The 26,176-nt window shown below is 44.6% G+C and overlaps 1 protein-coding gene across 1 annotated transcript; it reads right to left on the bottom strand.

The window, feature by feature from the left end:
• Positions 1-2,486: 2,486 nt before the first annotated feature.
• LOC119387397 (neuropeptide-like protein 28) lies at positions 2,487-7,025 on the bottom strand. The gene is made up of 3 exons (XM_037654787.2): positions 6,891-7,025; positions 5,855-6,202; positions 2,487-2,752 (listed from the first exon to the last, which is right to left on the bottom strand). The coding sequence occupies exons 1-2, from the start codon at positions 6,900-6,902 to the stop codon at positions 5,879-5,881; spliced, it is 336 nt and encodes a 111-aa protein (XP_037510715.1). The 5' UTR covers positions 6,903-7,025; the 3' UTR covers positions 2,487-2,752; positions 5,855-5,878.
• Between the last annotated feature and the right edge of the window lie 19,151 nt (positions 7,026-26,176).

Genomic DNA, 26,176 nt, shown 5'->3' with positions numbered 1-26,176 from the left:
TCTGCGATGCATTCATCTGGGAAACCCGGTGTACATGCCTTGGTAGCTCTCTAGATCTTTTTCGTATTTCACACATCTCAATCAGCCTAGAGTTTTGCTCAAACTGCAAGTTCATGCAAAAACTGACAGAAATGACGCTATACGTTCAGTAAGGTACACAGTGTTTCTCTCAGCACAGGGCTGGGCAGTATCGCGAAACAAGAGCATCGCAATAGTGTCTTAGAGTTACTTTTGAGTATCTGTATTTCTGTATCGAGACACATTTGAAGAATGTATATTTGTATCTCAGTAGTGAAATACTTTTACGATGTATCAATTCTATCGCGATACTCTGCAGGACACGGGTATCTCGTTACTTTCTTTTTTGTCGGAAATGCTTTGTCGGAAACAAGTTTCCAAGAGGGAAAGGCGAAGCCAAACACAGGTGCGCCGCCGGTCGGCGACACAGGGAGGGCGCAAAGGGTTGCTTATACGCGCCCAGTGGCCCATGAGGTAAAGCGCCCGACTCGCTGAAGGCAGAATCCCGGACGCAGTATTGTCGGCCTCTGCCAACGAAAGTCGCTGCATCTCAAGGACGGTGCATCACCTCTCATTTCTTCCGGGCGGCAAGCTCTTTTTCGAGTCCGGGGTTTTGTGTTGAGACAAAACCGACGCTGTCTCGAAGACAGGCTACTTGAGAAGCTGCTGTTGCTTGAGTACAATTAGCGCAAGGACATTATCAGCAAAGGAAAATTAAATGTATACTTTTTTTTAAAATTCATTGGTGTTCGTTAGTGACTCGAGCGATACACTTGACTTGCAACTTTCAGTGCACTGCAACATTATTCACAACATGCTGTGCTTAATACAAATGTTTTTGCGGAGCATCAGCGTCCCTGAAATAAAAATCTCTTACAGCATCTGTATTCTTGTATCTGCATTCCCGTATTTGTATTCCGGCACACATTTTTTGTGTTTTTGTAAAAGTATCTCCGAAATATCCCGTTACATCTAAACAAGTGTATCTTAGTATCTGTATATTAGGCTTCCAAGTTTCAGCACATGTATCTCGATATCTGTGTTCCGGACAACTTCCCAGAGTATTTCTACCCACTCCTGTATCAGCATCAGTGGCAATATCCTCAACTGTGCAACAACGGCTCGGATATTCTTCTCAGGAAAGCTCTTTCTGTATCCCACCAGTTGGAGGGGCAGTACGTTGGTTCAAGGAAATATTGACTGAGATGGCTTGTAGTAGTGTAGCCAGAAATTTTTTCGGGGGGGGGGGGGGGGGGGGGGGAGTTCAACCGTACTTTATGTATGTTCGTGTCGTGTGTGCGTTTGTAGGTGTTCCTGTATAGATGTATATACAGTTGCCAAATTGAAAATTTTCGGGGGAGGGAGAGATTATGGGTGCCAGCAAAATCGGTTTGAGGCTTTTACTTACGCCTAGCAGACGTTGATTCGTTTTCAGAGTGCTAGTTTGTAGACATGGTACATTTCCCCCCTCTGTAGGAGAAGATTACTTTAAAACACTACAGTACAGGAAGCGTGCAAGTGCACTTTAACCGAAATATAGTTGGCGTTTTACTAAAACCGTATTAAACCTTTCCTGTACGTCATTCATATGTCAAAAAGGAATGAAAGAAAGAACGCAGCTACTACAACTACGTGGCTTGACAGAAGACTATTACGATGAATGTTTGGTTCGGCTTTGCGATTCCTCTCGATTAAAAGTTGACTGAAATAGTTTGTAGAAGGTATGTTACGCGGGTTTGGGTGTCGCGTACCATTTCATTGGGCACAGGTTGAGTTAGCGTTAAAAAGAGCAAAACTAGGTGTGTGGTGACACTGCACAGCTGAGTTCCGGTTAAGAAAGAGATGATCTTGGTGAAACGACAGGAAGCAGTCATGATTAGTTTAACAATGTAACGTGGCGCAATGTATAAGCTTTAGGAAAAAGAGAGAACAGAAGAAGTGGTATTTTGTCTTCTTACTTTTTTGCTGATGTCTTTTCATTGCGCCACAACGCATTGTTAAGCCATGCACCAACTCGCCCAGCATTGTATACCTTGCTAAAGCCATGCTTAGTATTTGCATAAGGTATTTTTGGTTTGGTTGTCTCCTGCTGGTGCGAAATATTCACTGCAGCTGTGAGTTTAGCTTTCCAACTTGAGCTTGTTTTTGAAAAGAGCTTCTCCTTGAGACAGCTGTGTATGCATGCAGTAGCTGGCTAAGATTTAGTGAAGTATTCATTCGGTAATGAATGCAAAGAAGATAAAGTAAATACATTTTTTATGGTAGCAATCAGCAGGAACAAAGCTAAATGAAACTGACTCAACGCTCATGCACTTAATGAAACAGGGCGTAAAGCTTACCATTACTTCTCGTGGTTTCACTTGCCTCGACCTTAAAAAGAAACGTGTTCCTTGTTGGGGAAGGAGGGGGGGGGGGGAATGCCATACGTATGGCAACAAATTCTTTCACAGATTAATGAAACATACGAATGGTTGTTATAACAACAGTTTCCTTTTAATAACGAAACTATTTACAACAGTGTCGAATCATCTAAAAATGTTACATACAATGATCATGAAACAATGATTAAGTTATAACTGGTGCTGGCAACGACTAAATCCAGAGCGGTTTGGTTTATGTGTTAGAATGAAAAGGCAAACAAACAAGTTAATGCAACCTCAGTACTCTGCCATGTGCTCCATACGCTCAACAAGATTCACTCAGGGTGTGATGCGGGCACGCTGACTTTCAAGATCTGAAACAGAAAAAAAGGAAAAGAAAAATAGGGTGCACAACAATAATAAAATACGAACATTGTGCGAAGCTAAAAATACGGTAGCCATTTTAACACGAGGCACAGAAGACGTACTGTGATAGGCTTCCTCCAGCGCAGTGTCTCTATAACCGTGTTGACATATAAAGCCAAGGAAAACTCTTGGCATTTTCTGGCTTTTCCTGGTTTCTTTTGCTTGCCTTGTATGGCTGTGACTGGAAAAAACTAACAGGACTCCTCGATCCGCATTGTTATGGGTCTAACTATAGCGAACGAATATTCTTGTAGTCGTTGTGGGGAAACGACGGGGGCCGCGATGATGGCTCGCGAAACGCACCTCCACTCGATCGATAGCGTCGCCGATTCAAAGAGTGAGGAAAACTTCTGCTAAGGCAATCAGGTTACCACTACTCAATATAGCGTATGACAGAAAGTTAGGCTGGTTGAATCTGTGATAAACGAATGAGGGAGGGGAGGCATTTCTAGTGCTTTCGAAGAAAAAAGAAAATATTCAGTGCGTGAAATAACAAGGGACTACGCTGGTTTTCAAAAGTTGAAGACAAGCGCCCACCTTTTCCGATGACCTGGTTGATTTATGAATACTTTCTTTGTTTTCCGAAGCGCTGTAGCTGCATAAACTCCGAATATATAACCACGTGTAGTAAAAAAAAAGGCGAAATGCTGATTTCGCACCTCATTTAATACATCAAACGCCTCAATTAAAAATTGGCATCATCAGGCTCCTTTAGTTGCGTAACCACCGTTTTTAATTCGTAGCTCTTGACTTCCGGTACCAGGCATTTGAAACATAACATGTAGGAACTAAAATAAATGATTTTGTTTTTGCTATCACGGCCAGAACACGGTGTATGGCTTTTCGAGCGAGTAGTCCTAATAAGAAGAATTTCTTCTTTGTTATGTGCAAGAACCACGATATTATTACGAGGCACGCTGTAGTGGACGGCTACGGAAATTTCGACTACCCGGCGTTCTTTAATGTGCACTGACATGGCACGGTACGCGGGCCTCAAGCATTTCCGCCTCCATGGAAAATGCGACCGCGGTGGTCGGGATCCATCCCGTGTTTTTCGGGTCACTTCAAGAGCGCATAGGTTTTCGTAGACGACCACTTAACAGTGCAAGAGAGGAACGCTGCCACTGAAGAATTTCAGAGAAACACTGATTGCTCTGAAAGATGATTCGGAACGGGGCCACGATCAAAATAGTATTACGTTCTCAGTCACCAGCCGATTATGCAGCGGGGACGCTACACAACAGGCCGGTGACTGAATATGCGCACAGATGCCAGTAGGTGATTTAGTATGAAAATTAAAATGCACATTTTCTGCATGACAAAATCAAAGCACTGAGGGTATTGATCAGGAATATAAGAAACGCACTGACTCAAAGGGCGCACACTCCTAAGAGATTGGGAGAATCTCCACGGGGAGGTTTGCAATGTGCGGGCTATTTCCTACGCTAGGGGTTGTCATGCGTTCTTCAATCGAAAGGAAAGCACGCACACAGGGAATAATAGTGCATGAAAGTCGTTCCTCTCGCTCATTCGCGGAAACGGTTACGGTGTTGGAGATTTCAGCGTAACTTGAACAGTTCGCTTGTGAGTTGAAACAATGGTTTCTATAGAACATAATACCTACAACCGTGAAAACATAATTACGTTTCTCAAATTACATATAGGTTGCACAGTCATGGGCGGATAATTACCGAAATCTGTTGACTGCTTCTTCAACACGCCTCGAAATGTCCCGAGGTACCCCTTCTCTCTTGTGTTGCAAAGACCTGTTTGAAACGGAGTTATCGAAAGCAACATCACCTGATTCCGGAGCCTCACCATGTCTGTTGATGCTCGCATAATGGTATTTTGAGCATTGTGCTCTACGAACAAACTGCCACGGAAAAGTTTTGACGTTTTATATTTAAAGAGACTGCACTGTGCGAAGCTTGACTGCCATAGCAAATTAATATTCTTGGGCTAGCGATGAAGGTTTTCTATGAAGGTTATGAAATAATGTGCACGACTAAAATGAAGCGCGAAACGCACCACATATACGCACCAGTACAAGGTTAGCTACATTGTGATTTAGCCGTGAGAAATACGAGAAAAATACATGCGGAGTGCTAGATGTGTACATCCTATTTAGTAATGCGAGTATGAAAGAAGTTAGCGTAAAGGGCGATCTGATGTTAACTGTGAACATGAAACGAACGATGTCTAGGCACGCCATATAAGGCAAACCAAGGAAAAGTTGTCCATGAAAAGGGGGTTTCTAGAATTACCTAGAACTGCTGAATTTATTACTGCGCGTACATTAAAATCCTCTTCACTACGGTAAGCCACCTAGCCGGTCGTATTAAAGGAAAAAGACATCGTTTCGGAAGCTACTGGCTATATTGTTACTGAGAGATGCGGTAACTGCATCTCGCATCGGTCACAATATAAACAATATGCAGTATAACAAAATCTGTACCTAGAAAATAATACATGCATCCGCGAATGAGGACTCCACCCATATAGTGTGAAGTCACTGCCAGCTTCTTAGATGAGTAAAGTTTATTACTACCATTGCATATAAGAAAACCATTTGGTTTAGAAGTCTGGAAAATTCAATCAGTAGTCCAAGCTTTCTCCCGCCTTTTTCGTAAGAGAAAGAAGTAAGAGAAACAACATATCGGATGTTCACTTGTTGGCTTGATTCGATTGAAAAAATTATATAAGTTCGAATAGGGGCATTATTCAAGGTTGATAAGGGGTTGAATGGGGGCATTATCAAGGTGAGTCAAGGTTGGTTATTCAAGGATGCAGTTCTACCTTGAAGAAAAACACTGATATGCTATATTGGCACTAATCATCCTACAGTTATTCATTCCCTCCTCGTTGGCCTTCTCTCTAACCTGTCGCTTTCATCTATACGCACGACGTTGCACTCGTGACAAAAAAAAAGAAAGTTAATTGCGGAACTGTGAGCCGAAGAAAGTTATGATTAGAAACACTTGCGCTATTATGTTAATACTTTCAATGGACTTTCAGTGAACGTGTCATTAACGCGTTACTGAATTACTTACCGCGAGATGAGTCATACAGTGATGCTAGTGGTGGTGCTTGCCAACGATGGCGAGTCCAGGGTGAATCTTCTTAACGTACTGTTCTGTGCTTACAAAGTACGTGGGACCCTTGACAGCCTCGAGGCCGTGGAAACCGTGGCCGTATCCACCAGGTCCCTTCACAAAGAAGAGACCACTGGATCCGAAGCCATGGCCTCCGTGACCGTGGCCTCCATATCCACCACCATAGCCTCCCCCGAAGCCTCCTCCGAAGCCACCTCCGAAGCCACCTCCGTAACCACCTCCGTAGTGGTGGAAACCACCCGCTACGACGGTGGCGACTAGGCAAGAGAGCGCCAAGGCAAGCACCTGGGCCGAGAGAAGAAATGACCATATTTTTATCTCGCCGATAAATACCGTTTTTCTCATCTCTTAGGCATCACGCGAGGACAAGCAAGTCACCACAAAAAATAGCACGCGCGATATGCACAACGATGTTACTTTCAAAGGCTTACACCTATCCAACGCTGACCTTGTGGTCAAATGTGTTTGCAATATGCATTAAAATGTTGCCTAATATATATCCTCCTCTCAACAATAGGAGCTAATAATAATTCCTAGCTTCGCTTCTCTATACCAGCGTGAAGGAGCAGCAAGAAAGAGCTACCCACTGCAGGTATTTACATTATAATGTCACTTCCAACACAAAGATTTATAACAGTGTCAGAGGTTGCAGTACTGCCTACCACAAAATGTTTTGTGTCGTCGGAGTAAATATGATTAACGTGGTTTTGATGGAATTCGTGCATTATAGGCCAATATCTATAGCAGCAGTTTATGAGGTAAAAATCACAGCTAGCAAGGAGGAAGCACTTCAGTGGTCAGGCAGGCATCTTTAGTAAGGGCTTCTTCCGTTTGCTGGGTGTGACCTTTTCCGTGAAGTCATGTTTAAACCAAACAATTTAACTAAAATTGAGTGGATGAATAATAGGTGCACACCCTCCGGGAAAAAATAAATAAATAAACAACGCAATTATTCAAGGTCACGGGGACGTACCAGAACCTTCATGGCTCGTCCCTGAGAAACGACGGAGAATCTCCAGCAGCCAGCAGACGACGATCCCTCTTTTATAGTCGGCTCCCTCCTTTCTCCTTGTTTGCAAAGAGAGGCCCAACACGAATGGACAGCGTGGCTTGTCTTGTTTTTGGTCGGCTCCTTCATTCGCGGGCATATTTCCCTGTGGTCCCGGCTTTCCTGGCCTGGATCGCCGCTTCATCTGTGGCAAAAAGAAAACAAAAAAGGAAAGGCGGCTTCGCCTTGACCGGCAGAGGGCTCTGGCCCTGAACAGCACGTGCAGCGCGGAGAGCGGACGTTGAAAGAGAAAGTGCGAAACACAAGAAGACCTTCATTAAACGGAATGTACGGGGAAGAAGGCGCCGGACCCGGCCTCCAAAGCCCTATTTTTAAGCAGGCGCGCCTGTCTCCGGTTATCGAGACCAGACACGGAGGAGGGGAAAGCAAAGCGGAGAACAGCCGGGCATTGCCCTACATCCCGACAGCCGTTTCGGGCTGCATGCGATGGGCGTAGCTTGCTTGCTGTTGAGGCGAGCTGATTCGTTTTGCCGCGGTAAGTTTACGTCCCGGGAAAGCCGCGCGAGCCGCAGACACATTGGCGCGGTGCTTGTTCGGCGCCGTCGTTTCCTTGGGAGAAGTGGCTCTCGCGCTGTGTATTTTTGGTGCATAGGAAGAGCGTGCGCGATTGTTCAGTGCACCGCGCATGCTAATGCAGGCCCCGATGCTGGCAGCGCGTTACACGGCTGCGTGCTAACCCCGCCGCGGCTTCCCTGGCCGCGAGCACAGGAACGTGAATCGGACACTGCGCGGAGGATGTACGGCGGATGCACGGTGCGGCGCACGCTTTGTTTTGCCCACAGGACGATTGCGAGAATAGAGAGCGGCGAGCCCAGGAAGAAGCGGGCGATTAGTGCGGGTGCCGTGCGTGAGGTCCCTCGGCCGTAACTACACAGCACGAGTGCCGGCCCAAATGGGCCGCTAATGAGAGGAAGGATGTTACGCACCATTTGGACGTTGTTCCTCACGAACGAAGTCTGCTTTGCGCATTAAAACGGTGTAGCTCAACGAAGGGAAAATCTTAACTAGGCTGTTTCTGTGTGAAGGAATGTTCGAGGGGAAGGATGGGAATGTTTTTTTTTTCGCCAGGGAAAATAGCAGTTTGTCTCTGTAACTAATTTCTTTTACGCAATGGATTGTTGTGTAAAATAATGGTATTAATGATGAGCCGAGAATTATTTCAGAAAAGATGAAAGCTTGCATAAGAACGAGTGTAGTTTCTTGGTCTAGCAGCTCTTCGTTACGAAGTCGTGTTGCTTATTCAATCCGTCAAGTTAAGTGGTACGAAGCTGATACTTCACAAATTGCTATTAAAGGGACACCATTTTCAATTAATTGTTTCCTGGAAATACATTGGTTTATTGGTTAAGCGATCAAGATTGACGCAGCATCAGAAAACCCAACTATGAATAATTACAATGGCTCACTTTAATGTATTTTTAGTAGTTAGCAGTTCAAATGCACAGCCCGAGAAATATTACGAAAGTGCAGGGACGTGCATTAATATCTGGTGTCTTCTGACTTCCGTTGGAAATTTCCCGTTAGAGATGAACAGGTAAACAATGTTTGTTTTCCCAAGTTCGGGGCATCCGCGACACATTGCAATACTGTACCGATGGCTGTAGACATTTGGCTTGTATCTTACATATCATAAATATCATAAATCACTATCATAGATCGATCATGAAGAGCTGCAGTAAAACGGTTTGCGCACATTAGGGGATCTTCTTTTACGTCAGTGTATCAGTGTTCTGGCTGGAAATGCAGGCGACGTTTGGGGCTTAGAAAGTGCGACAAATTAACTTGTTTTGGGTGCCGGAAATGCCACTCGACCGTAGAACAGGGGAAGAAAAATAACCGAGTAAGAAGAAGAGATTTGAGCTATTATGTTGGTATAGCCTTAACTACATAAAATTTGGGTGCTCTGTGCGGACAGTTGTGCCGGCGTGCAGTGGTAAACTATGGCAGTAGAAGACATAGACTAATCAAGCAGGCGTTCAATGATGTATGCATCGTGTGACAGTGAGCATTTATTTGCTTTGAATGGTTATAGTTCTGCATATAAAACAAAGCCCTTTCTTATGGGTTGAAATAGACACTTTAAGCTACTCACGTACTGGAAACAATTTATAGCGTGGTTTTTCGCTTAATACGCAAATACACGCACAAAAGAAGCGATATGTATCGTGGCTTGTTCGAGAAAAATTTTCTGCTTGACAAGAAATGTTACTTCAACGTAAACGTTTTGTGCCCAAGTAGGACAACAAAAAGCGGAAAGTGCGCAAAACGTCTACGGTTACTCAGTTCTAGCAATTCACCCAGACCAGTAGTCTGATCATTATCATCATGATTATCATCACGGTCCTGACCGTGATCACTATAGTCTATGTCCACTGCAAGACGAAGGCCTCTCTCGACAATTTCCCATTTTTCCTAGCTTCTGTGAGCTGATTCCATGGCATTCCTGCAATCTTCTTGATTTCATCACCCCACCTAACGCGCTGATCTCATCGGCTGCGTTTCCGTTTACTTGGTATCCATTCCCTCGCTCTAAGTGACCACCGATTGTCGTTCCTACGCAGTACGTGGCCCGCCCAGCTACATTTATTTCGCTTAATATCAATGAGAACATCGGTTAGTCCTCTTTGTTCGCTGATTCATAATAATAATTTGTGGGGTTTTACGTCCCAAAACCATGATATGATTATTACAGACGCCGTAGTGGAGAGCTCCGGAAAGTTTCGACCACCTGGGGTTCTTTAACGTGCGCCTAAATCCAAGCACATGGTCCTCGCTTTTCGCCTCCATCGAAACGCGGCCGCCGCGGCCAGGATTCGATCCGGCGGCCTTTCGCTGACTCATTCTGCTGTCTTCCGATCTCTAAGTGTAACGCCTATCATTTTCCGTTCCACCAAACGTTGGGTGGTCTTTAACTTTTTCTCCAGGTTCTTTGTTATCCTCCACGTTTCAGCCTCGCATTACAATATGCAATGCTTGCACACTTTTCTCTTGAGGTACAGTGCTAAATTGTCTTTAGGGACAGTGGTAAATCGTGTTTATTCGGATTTATAGTGGAGTCGAAGTAATACAGATAGGCTGGAATGTAACATACGGGCTTCGCATGTTGCTGGAGGTTTTAAGCGTGCATCCCACCGGCGGCAAGCTGTTTTAGTCCATTTTCATTTCTCATTTATTCCATAATTACTGCACTCGGATGAATAGCTGTAGATAACGTCCGTAAGCTTTCCTTGATTTCATTATCTGTCACCTTCGTATAGTTTTGTCTGACGAAAACGGGCGCATCGATCGGCTTCTCTTTCTAGAGCTCCTATAGTGATGCCATATACGACTACAGAACTAAAGCGCGCCGACAGCTATGAAAACTACGCGTGGGCTTCACAAAGCCATATTCGTCTCTTTTATTTATTGTTCGTTAGGAAACCACATCTTTTGTTCTGAGAACTTTGGTTCCAGAGACATTTCCTATTCAATGACTTTTCATCGCTTGAAGTCTCTATCTTCCTCTGAGCGCCTGTCATCTTTTGTTCTTGTATTTTTCGTTCATGGCGTCCTGATCAGAGACATTAATTTGATTTATAGTGGTTAAGGATGACATCCCTATCCTCTTCCGGTTCACTATCCGGTCCACAATATCTCGCTACCGCGTTTAAGTTTTTTTTCGTGAACCCAAATTATGTGCACAAATTTTCTTTTGAAACGGACTGACAAGCACGTTGAAACAATAATGCGAATTGTTCTAAAACCGGGTACCTTATATATGACTTCATATTTTAGTCTCGGTGAATTCGATCGGACAGGAAGCACGGATGATGTGATGCGAAATATATCGAGCTACGGCATGACTGTAGCGTTTGCGCGAGCTAATTTGTAGCCAGAAGAAATAAACTCCTCAAGGAAATTTCCGCTTCCTGATACGACTCGCATTTGACAAGATGTCTCTTCTTTTCTTCTTATGAAGTATACGTTGTTCATCCTTTCAAGAGATGGTATCTCGAGATCCGAAGAGCTAAAAGCCACCTTCAGAAAGGAGGACACTCCCGGAATTACAAAGTTTCCCCGAACGCTACGGTGATATTTTCCAAATACCCTCTCATGGTTGCTTTTCCTCTTGGGGGCCCACTGTAATCGCGTTCCCAATGCAGCGCGTGTGCTGATGTCGCCGCTGGGGTTGTTATATATATAGCTCATTCCGAATTCGTACGGGAGGGCGTATTGAAGAAACGAAGTTGTGTGCATAATGTTTAGCAGAGCGATAACCTTATTACTTGCTTGATGTGACATAAAAAGCAGGGACATTCAACCCCATTAATTTGGGCGTATAAAGCAATTGTTGAGGAGAAATCCTGCTTTCTGCTATTATTAATGGAGTTAATTGAGTACGCTAGTCTCGGGCGGTGACTTGTGGAGAACTTTAGTGCGCGTATATTGGGAACAAAAGAACCAACATTTACGCTTCCTGTCACCTTTCGTCTTCGGCTGCCAGGCATATTGGCAGGGTTGGCATCAAGAACAACTCGAAGTCCATGAATATCCGGAACAGCACTACGAGGAGCGTGCCGTAGCATGAACTTCGAATTATTATCTTCGAAAAAAAGAGCTCGACATCGACTACAGACTGTATATATGTGTAGCGTGTAAAATCTACCTCTGCTACGCGAGCATTTGTTGAATTTCGCAACGAGGAAAAAGCAATCAAACAAGAAACAACAACACAACGACACTTTATATAGTAAAAAAAGAAAAAAAAACACATCAGAGAAAGACTCGTAAAACTTTCTGATTAGCATAGGGGCCATAGGCAGAGCACGCAGTCAATTAAACAACATAAGCCGAAGTTACATGCAATAGTGAGTGTTTTCTGGGGGGGGGGGGGGGGGGGTGTATTGGAGGCAGTTTTAAGGGGACAACATTGGGTTTGGAGTTTAGCATTGATATCATGTATGCCGAAGTCGTATGCTGATTATACTACTACCACAGCCTGACATGTCAGGCTGTGGTAGTAGTATAATCAGCGTGACCATTAGATTGTTTAGGTCATTGTTGTCGCGTCAGTACTCGGTGGTAAATAGATAAAATATCGCAGGTACAGAGCAACAAATTTATGAAGGAAAACAACGAGACAAGAAAGAACAAGACAAGGCGTGAGTGCAAAGAAGGAGTGACGAAGTTTCACGCGTGTTGGCAAACGCGTAGCCAGCACGCGTCGCACGCAGCCCGCCATGTATGTTTAGTAATACTGCGTGTGTTTGCTTCTGAACTTGACAAAAAATTAATGCAGCTCCGCACTAAGGGTGCCAAGTCTGAAGGAAGTGCGGAGCTGGACAGCCTTTTTTGTTTCTCTTCGGTTTTCTCTTTCTTTTTCTCTTTTTCCGTTTTTTCCTTTTTCTCTCTTTATTGCTATTTATTTCTTCCTCTCTCTTTATCTATTTATTTCTCTTTCTTGCTCTTCCTATTTTTCTTCCTATTTTTTTTTCTTTCTCTCCCTTTCTGTTTCTCGCTTGCTTCCTCTTTTTTTTTCTATTTTTATATACGTGGTTTTGCCTGCGTTACGCCAAGCGACAACAGCATACGACAGCATACGACAGCTCGGGCCCCTAAAGTGCTCCGCACTTATCATCATCAAGGCGCTCGAAAAACAAGAGGAAGAAGACTTGCACTTGACGCGAGCGCGCGCTCACTTATCATCGTCAAGGCGCTCGAAGAACAGGAGGGAGACGACTTCTCCTTGGCGCGTGCGCGCGCTCAATATGCTACAGATGGCTGTGATTTTGGTCGTTTTGCCTGTGTCACGCCAAGCTACGACAGCATACGACGGCAGCATACGACAGCATACGCAGGCCGGGCCCCTAAAGTGCTCCGCACTTAAAACAAAGATGCGCAACGTAATGAAGTTGGACTGGGGCGGGGAAACTTTATTTCCCAAAAAGGGGGTCCTGAAGGACACCCGGCTAAAGGCTAGGTGTCGAGAGCAGCTCCCATGTTGGGGCGGAGAAAACGTTGGGGCGGAGAGCCCTAGGTTCTCCGCCACCTGGCGGGCCTTCTGAACGCATAGTTCGCATATAGTTCATCTTGGAGTACGTCACTTTTGAGCACCTTGTCTCATTGTTCCTTGTTCTTTGGGAAAGTGTCGCATGTTTCACAGCCACCGCACTTGTCCCGCACAAAAACACCGTCGTAGTCTGGCTCGATGTGTCTCATCCTCCAAGGACTGGGGTATGAGCCTGCTTGTAGCATGCGTAAGGTAACCGACTGTCTGGTGAGCTTTCTGTACAGGAAAGGAATCTCTCTTATTAGGTAAAAAGGTCTAGTTGTTTCGTTGTAAGTTAGCAGCTGATAGCCGAAATTTCTGGGTAAGGGTGTGACAAATTCTGGAGCAGTACGGTCGATGAGTCCTCGCGTGGCCTCATGGGCGGATTCATTAAAATTCCACTGGCCTCGCACAATGTGGCTCATGTGTGCCGGGCACCACACAATGGAATGAACGCTAATATTCTTGCCTTTCATAATATTTAGAGTACTGCTATCTACCACTCCCTTAGCAAACGCACGGGTGGCCGCGCTAGAGTCACTTTATATTTTCGTGTATACTGAGTCTATAAGCGCGAGTGCAATAGCGGCTCGCTCTGCAACCTCCGACACTGTGAGCGCGTTGCTTACTCGCCCGTGACCGTCGACAACAGCTACTGAGAAAGCCTGCTTCCCGTATATGTGTGCAGCGTCTACAAATGCCGATTGCTTTGGGCTTGGGTGGCCTCGATAGTAAGCGCTCGGGCTCGAGCAAGTCTCGCACCTTGGTTATAACCAGGATGGACGTTTCTAGGGAAGGGATGTAATACAATTGAATCTTCAGTTTCTCTGGTAAGGTGTTTGGCATTACGTCTGTCCTGCTTGGTATAAAATCCCAATGAAACTAGAATATGTCGACCAGCCCTGGTGCCAGACTGACGTGCTGTTCGTGCTGTTTGTTTAGCCCCCATTATTTCAGCTAAGGTGTTATGCAGTCCTAGCTTTGAGAAGAGGTCTGTGGATGTGTTGATAGAAAAGCCCAAGGCTGTTTTGAAAACTACGCGGATGATGGTGTCTCTCTTCCTCCTTCTTCCAGTTTAGCATGGCGGCTACATGCGTTATATGGCAGAGGATGAAGGCGTGGATGAGCCTGATGGCATTTTCCTCACCGAGTTCTCTGTGCCTGATCATGATGCGACGGAACACACGGATGTAGCTGGACTGTTATTACGGTGAATCTAGTGATCATGTTCGGTGTGCGGCTTCAAAGAAATAAATGCTTCAACGTTTAATGCTCCTACTGACTTGTTAGCTGGACTACTCCAAAAATCAATCAATCAATCAATCAATCAATCAATCAATCAATCAATCAATCAATCAATCAATCAATCAATCAATCAATCAATCAATCAATCAATCAATCAATCAATCAATCAATCAATCAATCAATCAATCAATTGATCAAAAATGAACTTTAATACGCGATTTGAAAATTCTGTTACATAAATAGCTGGACCAACTGCTTAAATGGCTAGCGACTATCTCTGGCAATTACGCTGTCCCTGGCAATAACTCTATGTATTCTGCATAAACTGCACGCAGGCACACTGAACTTATGATAATTAGTCGACGTATTTGCTGTGTTCCACTCGTATGGCTTATTGTTTATGGAACTAAATGCAGAGAGTGCAAGGTTATGAATGTCGGCCGAAACACTAACTGTCCGCCTGTTCACCTCTTGAACGGCGTTCCATTAGATTCAGAATGGGGCAAAGCGCTAACACACACGGACGAGGAAGAGACAACAGGACAGGCGCTTATCTCTTCCTCGTCCGTGTGTGTTAGCGCTATGCCCCATTCTGAAGCATATAACCAACTAGCCCAAAAATCCACGTTCCATTAGAAACCGTCAATTGTCATAAATATATAAGTGTTCATATAAACGGTAAATATAGACGGTAAAGAACACACTGAAAACATTATTAACGATGGCACCCATATGCCTAGATATTTACGTCACGACTTTTCCGCTGCTCCTTTCTCAGCTAAAGTAGTACTTTACAAAATCTTAATACGGCCAAAGATTCAATACGCTGCTCAGTGTGGGATCCCATGCACGTAAACATATCAGTGCCCTAGCTGGAACTCGTTCAGAATGACTCGGCTCCTTTTATTCTTTGTTTTTGCAATCGCACTGCCAGCATAACAAACACGAAAGCCAGCCTAATTTTCCCTCCGTCTGTAACAGCCCGTCGAAATTTTTATGACTTGGAACTTTTGCGAAAGGACCGACAACAGGTTTTTTTCGAACCAGTTCTTTACAGCGCAATAGAAAGCTCACCCTTCGTAGTGTTTTTAGCTGCAGCGGTTAATCCTAAGAGCATGTGGTTATTTTATTAGCAGTATTTTTCGATCTGAAAAGCCCCTGAACTGTACTTAGATGTTTTCCAGCAACGCTGTGAAGCGATAGCGATGCCGATAGCCCTCCTCGCATTATGCTCAAGGTCTTGCTTTCGCATGAGGGGGTGCAGCTGTGGTTAACCACCTTCATATTTACATTTTCGACCATTTTGGAATATAAAAAGCAGGTAGAATAAGTTTTGCGAACGCTCGTCGTCACGTGAGATTTCTTTACCGCCTCGCGAACTGGGCGCCCGTGGCCTCCGCGATTAGTTCCGGCAACGCTTCGCCGGAAGTAATCCGCGGAGACCACGAGGCGCTCTTCGTACTTTTCCAACGCGTCGGCAGGTGCCGCTAGGCCCTCAGCTAACATAAGGGACTTTAAGCTAACAACGTTCATGCTGCTGCTCATGAGCATCGGGCCATACGTAAAGGGAAGGCGGCGCCACTGTTCTTCTCAGTGCAAACGAATCATATCGGCATGTTTTACGTTAGAAAATATTATAAGAAAAAGTGTGCTGTATTTCAACGCTAATGTAGAGACAATTAATAGCGTACACCAGTAAACGGTCACGTGATAGGTACATGTACACGTTCACGTTTTTTGCCGCCATGGGCGCCAAAAGTAATTTTGAGTGAAGAAATAATAATATATATTCGTGTTTAATGAGAAAAAAAGGGTTTGTTTTAGACAATACAACAGACAATCCTTCTATTCGTGGGGTTATCTCAATTCGTGTCCTGAGCGGTTTTCGGTCCCTCTAAGAAAATATACTGCTGTAACGTTATTCGCTACAAATTCATTTTAACCCTGCAATATATGTCCAATTGCATTGATAGTCGTTATAAGGTAGAAATTCAATTTTGTTAAACCAAAACATTTTTTTAGTCTTTTCTACCGCGCATAGTATTTGAGTGGAACCACCTTCCCGACATGGCATAAATTGGTGATAATTAGCATTTCAGCGAGGCAATAAAAATCTTCGTAAAGGTACTAACTAGCTTGTTAGAAACTTCTTCATTGCTCTGTTTTTACTCAATGACTATTGTGTAAATAGTAGCCTGTTGGAAGTTTGTTCATCGTTTTATTTGCTCAATGAAACTTGTTTTAACAGCGGAACTGTTTAAGTTCGCAGAAGCCCCGGTAATCGTCAACAGAAATTATCATAATTTTGAACCGGCACGCGTTCTCTTCGTCCTCTTCTTCATCTACTGCTTCGCTCCCAGAACACGTGCGCCGATTGGTCCGGCGTGTTATGCAATTACTCTGATGGGCGAAAGAACGAGTACAGAGAGAGAGAGGAGAGAGAAAGAGCAAGAAAGAAGAGATAGAAAGAAAGAGAAATAGAGAAATTCTCCATTTGCTATGTCCAAGTATATTTTAAGAACTTCAGCTACCACAAAGGTTAGATCATTATTATGGGCCTTAGTCATTGGGTGCCACTAGGCGTCAACGTGGTCAACGCCCAACGGTGCTATAGCTGCCAAACGCAAACAGACATTCTACAAGCTCTCATATATCGATGCACAATAAACAGTCAACTAGACTTGTGCGAAGAGAAAGACACGTTTCACCTTCGTGTTATACTGATTCCTATGACGGAGGGATCAGCCTTTTTTTTTTCTGCTTCTGTTTTTATCGACTCCCCTCTTTAGTGCGCTTGGCCTTGAGGGTGGATAAGTAAACAAATAAATAAATAATCTATCTGCAACTTCGGGGTGGCTTGGCTAAAAAAAAAAAAAAAAACCTTTCGGGACTCTCGAGCTTCGCCTTCAAGAGTAGAACGTGATAGCGTAATCGGGACCCGTGCGCATCGCCTTCTCAACTGTTAGCATGACTTCGGTTCTCGGTGCATGCCTCAACCGTACCGCAAGGAAACGAACGTCTGTGCACGTACATTGGCCATTTAAAACCATCCTAGAATGCCTACTGCAAGTACAGCGGCTAAGTTTCCGTAAATCTAGCTTTCTATATACCTGAATGCCAAGAGAGAAAAGCTTTTCGGTTCTGTCACTTTACGACGTCCACAACAGCAGAACTATTGGCTATACTTTCTGCTTTACGCTACATATGTAGAAAAACGGGGCCACTTCGATGGGTAATTTTAAGTGACTCGCAATCATCATGAGCGTGTATTAAAGACATCAACTTTGACAAAACATATAACAAATTAACATATGAAATTCGGAAGACATACGCCATAGCAAAAGAGTTACATCATTATATCGTTTTCCAGTGGATCCCAAGTCACTGTGAAATCACCGGAAATGTCACAGCTGATTGTTTGGCACATGCAGCGCATCAAGATGGCAATTTATCCCTATTAGGCTACCTCTCGCGGCGAGTGATGCACGATGTTTCTTGAACAAACTCTGTGGTTGATTGTCCAAAGAGACTTGCTTCGCGAATGGAGCTCAAAACTCTCAATTATATACAATCGATCCTGCAATGGTATTTCAAATTCCGATTAAAATTAGCCGTTCTGTAGAAACAGTAATTCACAAACTTCGTCTAGGCACTGCCTACACTAAGAGCTTCCTATATAGGATAAGAAAAAATAACTGCGCTACATGTACATGAGAAGAGGCAGAAGAAGATATAGAACACCTCCTTCTACACTGCAAAAATTATGCTGTTCCCCGTAAAAAATTCTTACAAAAACTAAACAGATTGGACAGACGGCCGCTATCAGTAGCAAAAGTATTGGGTCCATGGCCAACAGAAACTCTTCAAAACATTGCTGCACGCGCCCTAGTACAGTTTTTAGAAGAGTCGGGAATATCAAAAAGATATTGATTCACATTTGTAATTATACTTCACATTGAGATACTTCTAGTCACATGTTTCGCGTTGCCTCTTGTGATTCAAGACAGGTATGTTTAAAGTGTGGGCAATGCCCAGTGACTTTTGTGTGATGTGATCGCACTCTACAAAGGACTGTGGGTTGAACTCTTCGGCAAAGTGCGAACGATTCTTGTGTGTCTTGTGTGTGGACATTGTTGTCATCACGTGGACATTATGGATGACGTGTGAACATTCCTTTTAAAAGGACATTGCCGTGAGTGAGTGTACTTTTATTTATAAGCTCGTGACGCTAAATAATAAGTAAGGGAAGAGGAGTAGCCGGAGCCATGTATAGGCACCAACCTCTCCTTAAACATATTTAATAAAAAAAATACAGCGGCGCAGTGCCCACTGTGCCATAATTCTTCCTTTTGCGAATCAACGAAGGGCCCACTACGCGTCCGTAAGGCAACGCGCGAACCTGCGCAGGTGCTCACTTTGTTGATGCTTTCGGTGATGCTAGTGATTAATTAAATATGTCTGAGCGCTTTGTAATGGGTGGGTCTTTAAAACACCCCCACGTTGCGCAATTCGCATGTTTTGACGTCTGACACGATTCTACGCTTCTGCCACGCAATATTACATGCGTTAAGGAGGCTCCTCCTACTACATGACATTCATATAGTGTTTTTTTTTTTTTTTCGAAGCAGTTCGAAGCAATGTCGTGGCTCTGCGGTAGAACGCTTCCTTGCCACGCAAGAAGCCTGCGTTCGATTCTCACTCGAAGCAAAGATTTTTAATATTTATTTTATTTCCATCTTTCTCAATATTTTGGTCACGGACAACGCTGATTTTTCGCTCACAACCAATGACGCCTACACCGACGCCGACACAGGAATTTCTGCGCAACAAGCTCCTTTACGCTATCGCGTTAAAAGAAGGAAACCATTTCTCTTTTACTTGTATGTTTTTGCTTATTCATAATGATATCGTTTACAGCATAACAAAAAGAACCTTACTCATATTACCACTTCTGTTCTATTTGGCTACTAATTCGGCGATAAGGTCACACGGCTTGTCTACTTTACATTGAGCTTCGTTTCTTGCTCGTTTTCAAACCTATCGAACGGCAACCCTTGTTTCGGTTCCCAGTGACGAGGGCTGCAGACCGTTTGCGATAGCATACAAGAATGCACGTGTACCAAGCTATGGGCTCACGCAAGAGAACTCCAGGATGATAACAGTGTTCTGTAGTCGACCACAACGGCCTCATTTCATAGCCTCTGTGTTACTTGTGCGCATTAAACGTTGTCAGTCAAATAGCAGATTGAAGTGGGTTCAGACTATGCTGACATTTATTTATTTATTTATTTATTTATTTATTTATTTATTTATTTATTTATTTATTTATTTATTTATTTGTGGCACGAGCACCCAGTGACACTTTCTTTTGTCTTCCAGACCACCCTGCCAAGCGCCGGTGCGAGTTTTTGGAAAACCCTATCAAAAATTAAAAAAAAAATGCCGAGCTTGCACTAAGTTGCGCAAGGCTGGGTCACAGCAGAGCTGGTAGGCACGTAGCTTGTCCTGGTTTGGCTGGGCTTTTACCCTCTCACCTCCCTTTTTCTCACCCCTTGCTATACTATATTGTACACGACAATGCGCGCTCTCTTTTTTTCTGCCCTTTTTTTGTATCTGTTTCTTTCTCTCTTTCTCTGTCTTTCTATCTTTTCTCTCTTTCTTCCCTTTCTTTCTCTCTTTCTACTCTTCCTCCTCTTCTCCTTTTCCTTCTCCTCACCCTCAAATCTGTCCTCACTATCACTTCCACTTCCCACCACTTTGCTATGTACTATACTATACAATGCTACGCTATGCTAAGCTCGCGTGCCTGGATAGCCGAGTGGTTAAGGCGCTCGCCTTCGGATCGTGGGTACGCGGGTTCGAATATCGCCTCACCAAGAAATTTTTTCCCCCAATATTTCTTTCTTTCTCTACATTTGTTTTTTCCTTTCTCTCCCTCTATACTCCTTCTCTCGCCCATCCCGTGCCGCAGAAATCTTCGCACGAGTTCTGGGAGCGAAGCTGTAGATGAAGGAGACGACGACGACGACGAAGAAGAGGACGAAGAGAGCACGTGCCGGTTCATGATGATGAACATTTTCTGTTATGTCTGCACGGACTAACGGTCGGCTTAAACAGCCCTGCCGTTAAAAAATATAAAAAGTATGGAATGGGTGAAGTTAAGCGTTGTGCATGATGCAGTCGAAATTACGGGATACCATACATTAAAATTGGTGCCATATAATTAGTGAAAATGAGCATAAACAGCAATCACATCTCGGATCGGGCTCGTTGCGGCAGCTGACGGATCATAGCTCAACCACACGCTTATTTCTACGTAGCTTCGGCAGCGGACGAAACAACAAGGTTCCCCTCAGGAATACACCGACGCACACGGAGGCCGGAAAAGTACATAAAAGGGATGGAATGGGTCAAACTATAGGGAGTGTATATGATAGAGTGGACATTATGCTATGTCATAACTTAAAATATGCTAAAGGACCACGATTATCTGGCACGTTGGAGTCACATCCTCCTCGCCACATGCTCTCTCCCAGTCCTCCCTCCCGTTTTGCCAGCTGTGCGCCGGGTTACGCAGCGTTCGCCCCACGTACATCACAGGACAGGGCCCGCGTAGGGTGCACTTACTCCAGCGCCTTTCTCCCCCTTTCTCCTGCTCTTCCCTGTAATGCTGCCCTGATGAATAAAGGTGGCTAGCAAAAGGGAAAGTTCACTAACTTATAAATACAAAGCTTTGTGAATTCAGTTCCTGGGACGTGATATCAATATATGATAGCTTTACGGTTCCTTTAGTGCAGCTGTTAGTACAGAGCGACACTGTTTTTTTTTCTCTTTATTGTCGGCGCCACGTAGGTGCTTGCAACTCATTTGAAAAAAGACCCTATGCAGGCGTCATGTAGGGCAAGGAATCGCGTTAACCTATGTAATATAGCGTGACAGAAGAGTAAAATAACAACCAGTCATCACACAATTACTGCTAATTGCGCAACGAGTGTGTGGTTTGATGCTTCCCACCCACTGCAAATTGCTCAGTCATAATTCTTCATCGTCATCAGCCACATACAGCGCCAACAAAGTGCACATAATATCTTACAGGTGTGTAGCGGGTACCTCGCTTATCCGCAGAAAGACGAATTCTGGTGTAATGGTTGCTGTCCTACTTCACAGAAATTATTATTTAAGGCCTAGTCGATACCTTGCGGAAAATAATGACTTCAAACACAGTTGTCCTTGTCCCAAGACGAAGCTGCGCTCAGAATTTGCATTAGGCAATATGGTAATCGTCGGTGAATTTCTTCGCTCAACGACTTCACAAAGTCTCAGAACATTTTTGAGAAAATATCGACACTATAGAGCACTGCATGTAGAACATTTCCAGGGCCGACACGCGGCGGGGTAAAACGGAAGCAAAAGGTGTATGCGAGAAGTTTACATAAGTCGTGCAAGCCAGTGTTCTATTAATGCGAGCAGAAACTTTCGAGGCGCCATGGCTTTTGCAGTACGCATTGACGGAAGTGGCAGAACAACCACCAGGTGGTAGGCTCACATGTGCTGAAGCCGCTTTGGCCAAGGAATGTTTTTCATGAGAACGTACATGCTACTCATAGCAAACAATAAAACGAAGGCGGAACAAAAATAATGCCTCCCCCGCTTTATTGAGGAAAGTTTCGTCGCGAAACAGCTGTATAAAGCACCTGCGCACGTAGCCTCAACTGCGTACGTACAATTAAGTGTTCGCGAATGAAACACGTCAGTACGGGACCGGAAATCCGCGTTCCACCGTGTTTTTCCCCATTTCGTTTTGGTTTGATGGTGCATGCATGCGGCATAGCTTACATTCTGTACATAGCGACTGCAGAACGCGATTAGCAGATTGAGGTGTTTTGGTTTTCTTGTCATCTACATATGCCTCCCTCATGTTTCCCCTTTTCTTCTTTAATTGAATCATTTCCAACGCTGTTGAATGTTGTGTCATGTAAGCTATGTCAGCGTTGGTGCTTCGCAGTAAAGAGCCATCTTCGTGTAGTGACGATGGCCTAATTGCAACAGACACATAAGTTGGCTAGATTGAACGTGGATCCATGTGTATGATCCACGGAAGTGGATTCAGCTTGGTGGCCCGTTCGCTCATACTATTCTTTTGAAGGGAAGTGCTCCTTGCGATCGATGACGAACTATATATATATATATATATCCTGTGCAAGATAGCCCAACAGTGCTCCCTTTTCAACTGACTACCTGAAGTGGCAGAGCAAAAATCTCAATTGGGGGAGTAACCAGAGCAGGGTTGCCACTGACTTTCGAGTAAATGTCGCCAAACGAAGAGCAAAAGGTCGCCAAAAGTCGCCATTTTTTTGCAAATGTCGCCAAAGAAGTCGCCATTTTAAATATGTGCGGCATACCTAGTAATAAAAATATCCACTCACGTATAGCCCCGTAGAGTACTGTACCATCCAAGACCCTGAATTTATGTTGACGTTTCTCAATACCAGTCGTTTCGCCCGCTTCACCGAGGGAGTGCATAGTGCTGCTTCGCCGACTAGCCGCAAGATGTGCGTGGTGGCGCAAGGGTGGATGAATGAAGCGCTCATGATATCCTTCCACGCCTGTCCGCTCGTTTCAAAGGTAAAAGTGTGGTAAACCTTGGGCGAAAACCGTGAAAGCGTTGTTTGTAGACAGCTTTACGCACCCTTGTATGAATTAAAAGTATTAAAAGGTTTATTGAAGGTAACATGACAGAATTCTTACAGGAACCGATCATTAGTGAGTCTTACACCTTTTCATTGTGAACTAATATGATACCGGACGCCACCGACCCTTTCTTATAGTCAGGGGCGTAGCCAAGGCGGGGGTTTGGGGGGTTCAAACCCCCCCGAAATTTTTCAGTTTTGCTTGCGTATATAGGCACGCACACATACAAACGCACGCACGAACACACATAAAGTATAGTTGAACCCCCCCCCCCCCCCCCCCCCGAAAAAAATTTCTGGCTACGCCCCTGCTTATAGTCACCTATATCTACACGCGTCAATCTGATGCGTTATTAATGATCAGGAACACAATGTAAAACGTTACATAGCAATTGTTTTCATTGCACACGCTCACCGAGAACAGTGGAAAATTAGGGGTGTGCGAATAGTGGAATTTCATTTCGAATCGAATTCGAATCGAATAGTGCCGAATAGTGGCCAAACATATCCAATATCGAATCGAATATCGAATAGTACATTTAAGCGAAATGTGTACCGCCAGTTACGGCAAGACTAAGGAAAAATCAGGGACGCTACGGTGTGCTGACAGCTTCATTACGCGCTTGTTCGGGAGTGGCTTTTGTTTCAGCTTTTATGGGCGCGCAAGCATGTTGATAGGAGAGCCGCCATTCCAGTCAGCAGCTCCACTCCTAACCTCCTAACAGAGGGCGGTTACGGTAGGCAACTTTTTCTTTGCCCCTATGGTCGCGCAAGACGACTCATCTGACAACGGTAATGTGCTTCATCGCCATGGGTGCTTGGGGCCCAAAAATCTTCGGGCGCCCGTTCACAGCAGCGTTTTAACTGCGCGCCGGAACGATTGGAGTTTCTGAACGAGTGGTGCGGTGCGGCACTGGCGAGTGCCCAGCGTGAAAAAAATTTTATATGCAAGGCCAATCGCCGAGGGTTTCGCAGGCCAAAGTCAGGTCGTTTTAAGTCGCTTGCGGCATATGCGACTGAACTACGCAAGAAGTCCTTGCCTTCGTTTCGGGAGCGAAGTTGTGAAGGACTTGACAGTTTTCTGATGTGTTTTTCTACTTGCGGAAATGACATAATCTCCTTTAAGATCAAAATGCGCTCGCTTTTGAACCAGGATGTCGGTGAAAGCTTAACGAAAGGCGACGTTAGCGTTAGTTTTAGCCACCCCACCCTAACCATGTTGCACCATTGGCCTTTGTCGCGTTTTAGATATTCGTTCTATCGAATTATTCGAAACTTCGAATACTAGCTATTCGAAAGTCGAATCGAATTATTCCATTAGGAACTATTCGATTCGAATTCGAAACTCGAATATTCGCACACCCCTATGAAAAATGCCTCAATAAATATTTTTTATTGCACGAGTAGCCTCGTATCCGGCTCTCTTCGCTATTCCAAGACAGTCTTTACGAGCTGAATTGGGGGTACTGCAACAGTGAATAAGTCACCAAGCTATTCAAAACAGTTGGAGCTTTGGCAGAACAAATGGCCGGAACAGGCGGCCAACCCGTCGTCTAGCCCTTTCAGAAGCGAATCTTTATAGAAGCTTAAAGCACCTAAAGCCATAAACTTATAGTCAAACACTGCCCCCTCGCGGTTTGCAAGGCAGTCCGCTGACTTACATTTTGCTAGAATGTCGCTGGGGGACTTTCCAGTACCTCCTGAATCTAGATGAATTGAGGAGATACACACGAGTTACTGGACGGACATACCGAATGACACGTAATGTGCACGTTCTATTCGTGGGTCTAAACCGAAGAAAAATACAGAGAATGTTGCCGCTCATTCGTTGGGAAGACACTGAGCTTAGGATGCATAACTCAGTGGAGACATAAGCCGAAAATCGCTAACAATTCGCCATGTCGCCATTCATAATTTTAGGTCACCACGGGCCTCTCAAATTCGCCAATTTAGCGAAACGTAGCCACCATTGGCAACCCTGAGAGTACGCACTTAGTATGAATTATCTTACTCGCCACGGTTTTCTAGTGATTATGGCGCTCGACTGCTGACCCGAAGGTCGCGGGAGCCAATCCCGGCCGTAACGGCCGCAATTTCAATGGAGGCGAAAATGCTTGAGGCCCGGTTGCTTAGATTTGGGTGCACGTTAAAAAACCCCAGGTGGCCGAAATTACCGCAGCTCTACACTACGGCATCCCTCATAGTCATATCGTGGTTTTGGGACATAGAACCCCAACAATTATTATTAGTAGTATAAAGTATCTTCAGACCTCTCACTTACAAGTCCGCCCATTCTTTCTGTACCTACAATAGAAAAAGAAAAAGAAGATGACTCACCATTATTTACAAGTTTACCAACACATTGAGGGTGAGTGCCACTCTTACACTCCTAAGCCTTGTATTATGGTCGCTTCCCCTCTTTGACGGGTGTACATTCATTTTCCCGTATACAGGGTGGCCCAGCTAACTCTAACCAGAGTTTAAAAATATGCCCACGCAAACTATGACGATGCCACGAAATGCATGTTGCTCCCTATAGGCTCCCCAAGCATCGCTTAGTGGCGCTCCTGCTTTTGACAGGCAGCGCCATCTCTGGCATAAAAATACAAATACAAACACGCGTTTTCCCTTCTTTCCAACGCGCTGCCGCTCGCTTCCGTGCATGTGCAGAGCTCTCGCGGTGCACTTGCGGCGCCTCACAATGTACCGCCTGCAGTGCGGCTTCAAAAGGATGTTCAAGCTTGACTCGCAACTTCCATAAAGCGAACTTGATAAAAAGAGAAAGGCTCGTCAATCACGTTTACGGTGAAGAGCAGACGATCGACGACAACGACGCCCGACTCAAAGCGAAATGCATTTCCCAAGTCTTGATTACACCGTGTAGGACGTATACCTCGAGGTAAGTCTGTCATGTTAAAGATGAAGAATGGTCCACATGCACTCCGAAATGAAGCCGCACACGCTATCGATGTTCTGAGGTGTGGACTACGAATCATATTATTGTTGTTCTGATATGGCATGCTTAGAGTAGCAGCCGTGTACTTTCGTGAACAAACGTTTGCGGCGTGCGAAAAACAGAAATTATGCGGCCATGGCACTGATTCCTGAGAAGGTTAGAGTCAAGTCGTCCGTGCAGGCCCGTAGCCAGGAATTTTTTTCCGGGGGGGGGGGGGGGCACTTGATGAAAACCTTGACTATTTGAGAAAAACACACATTTTAGTATTTAG

Source organism: Rhipicephalus sanguineus, chromosome 1 (assembly GCF_013339695.2).
Source record: "Rhipicephalus sanguineus isolate Rsan-2018 chromosome 1, BIME_Rsan_1.4, whole genome shotgun sequence".
In the NCBI taxonomy this organism is placed as follows: Eukaryota; Metazoa; Arthropoda; class Arachnida; order Ixodida; family Ixodidae; genus Rhipicephalus; species Rhipicephalus sanguineus.
Note: the sequence above shows the minus strand (reverse complement) of the source record. Positions and strands in the feature narration are given on the sequence as shown.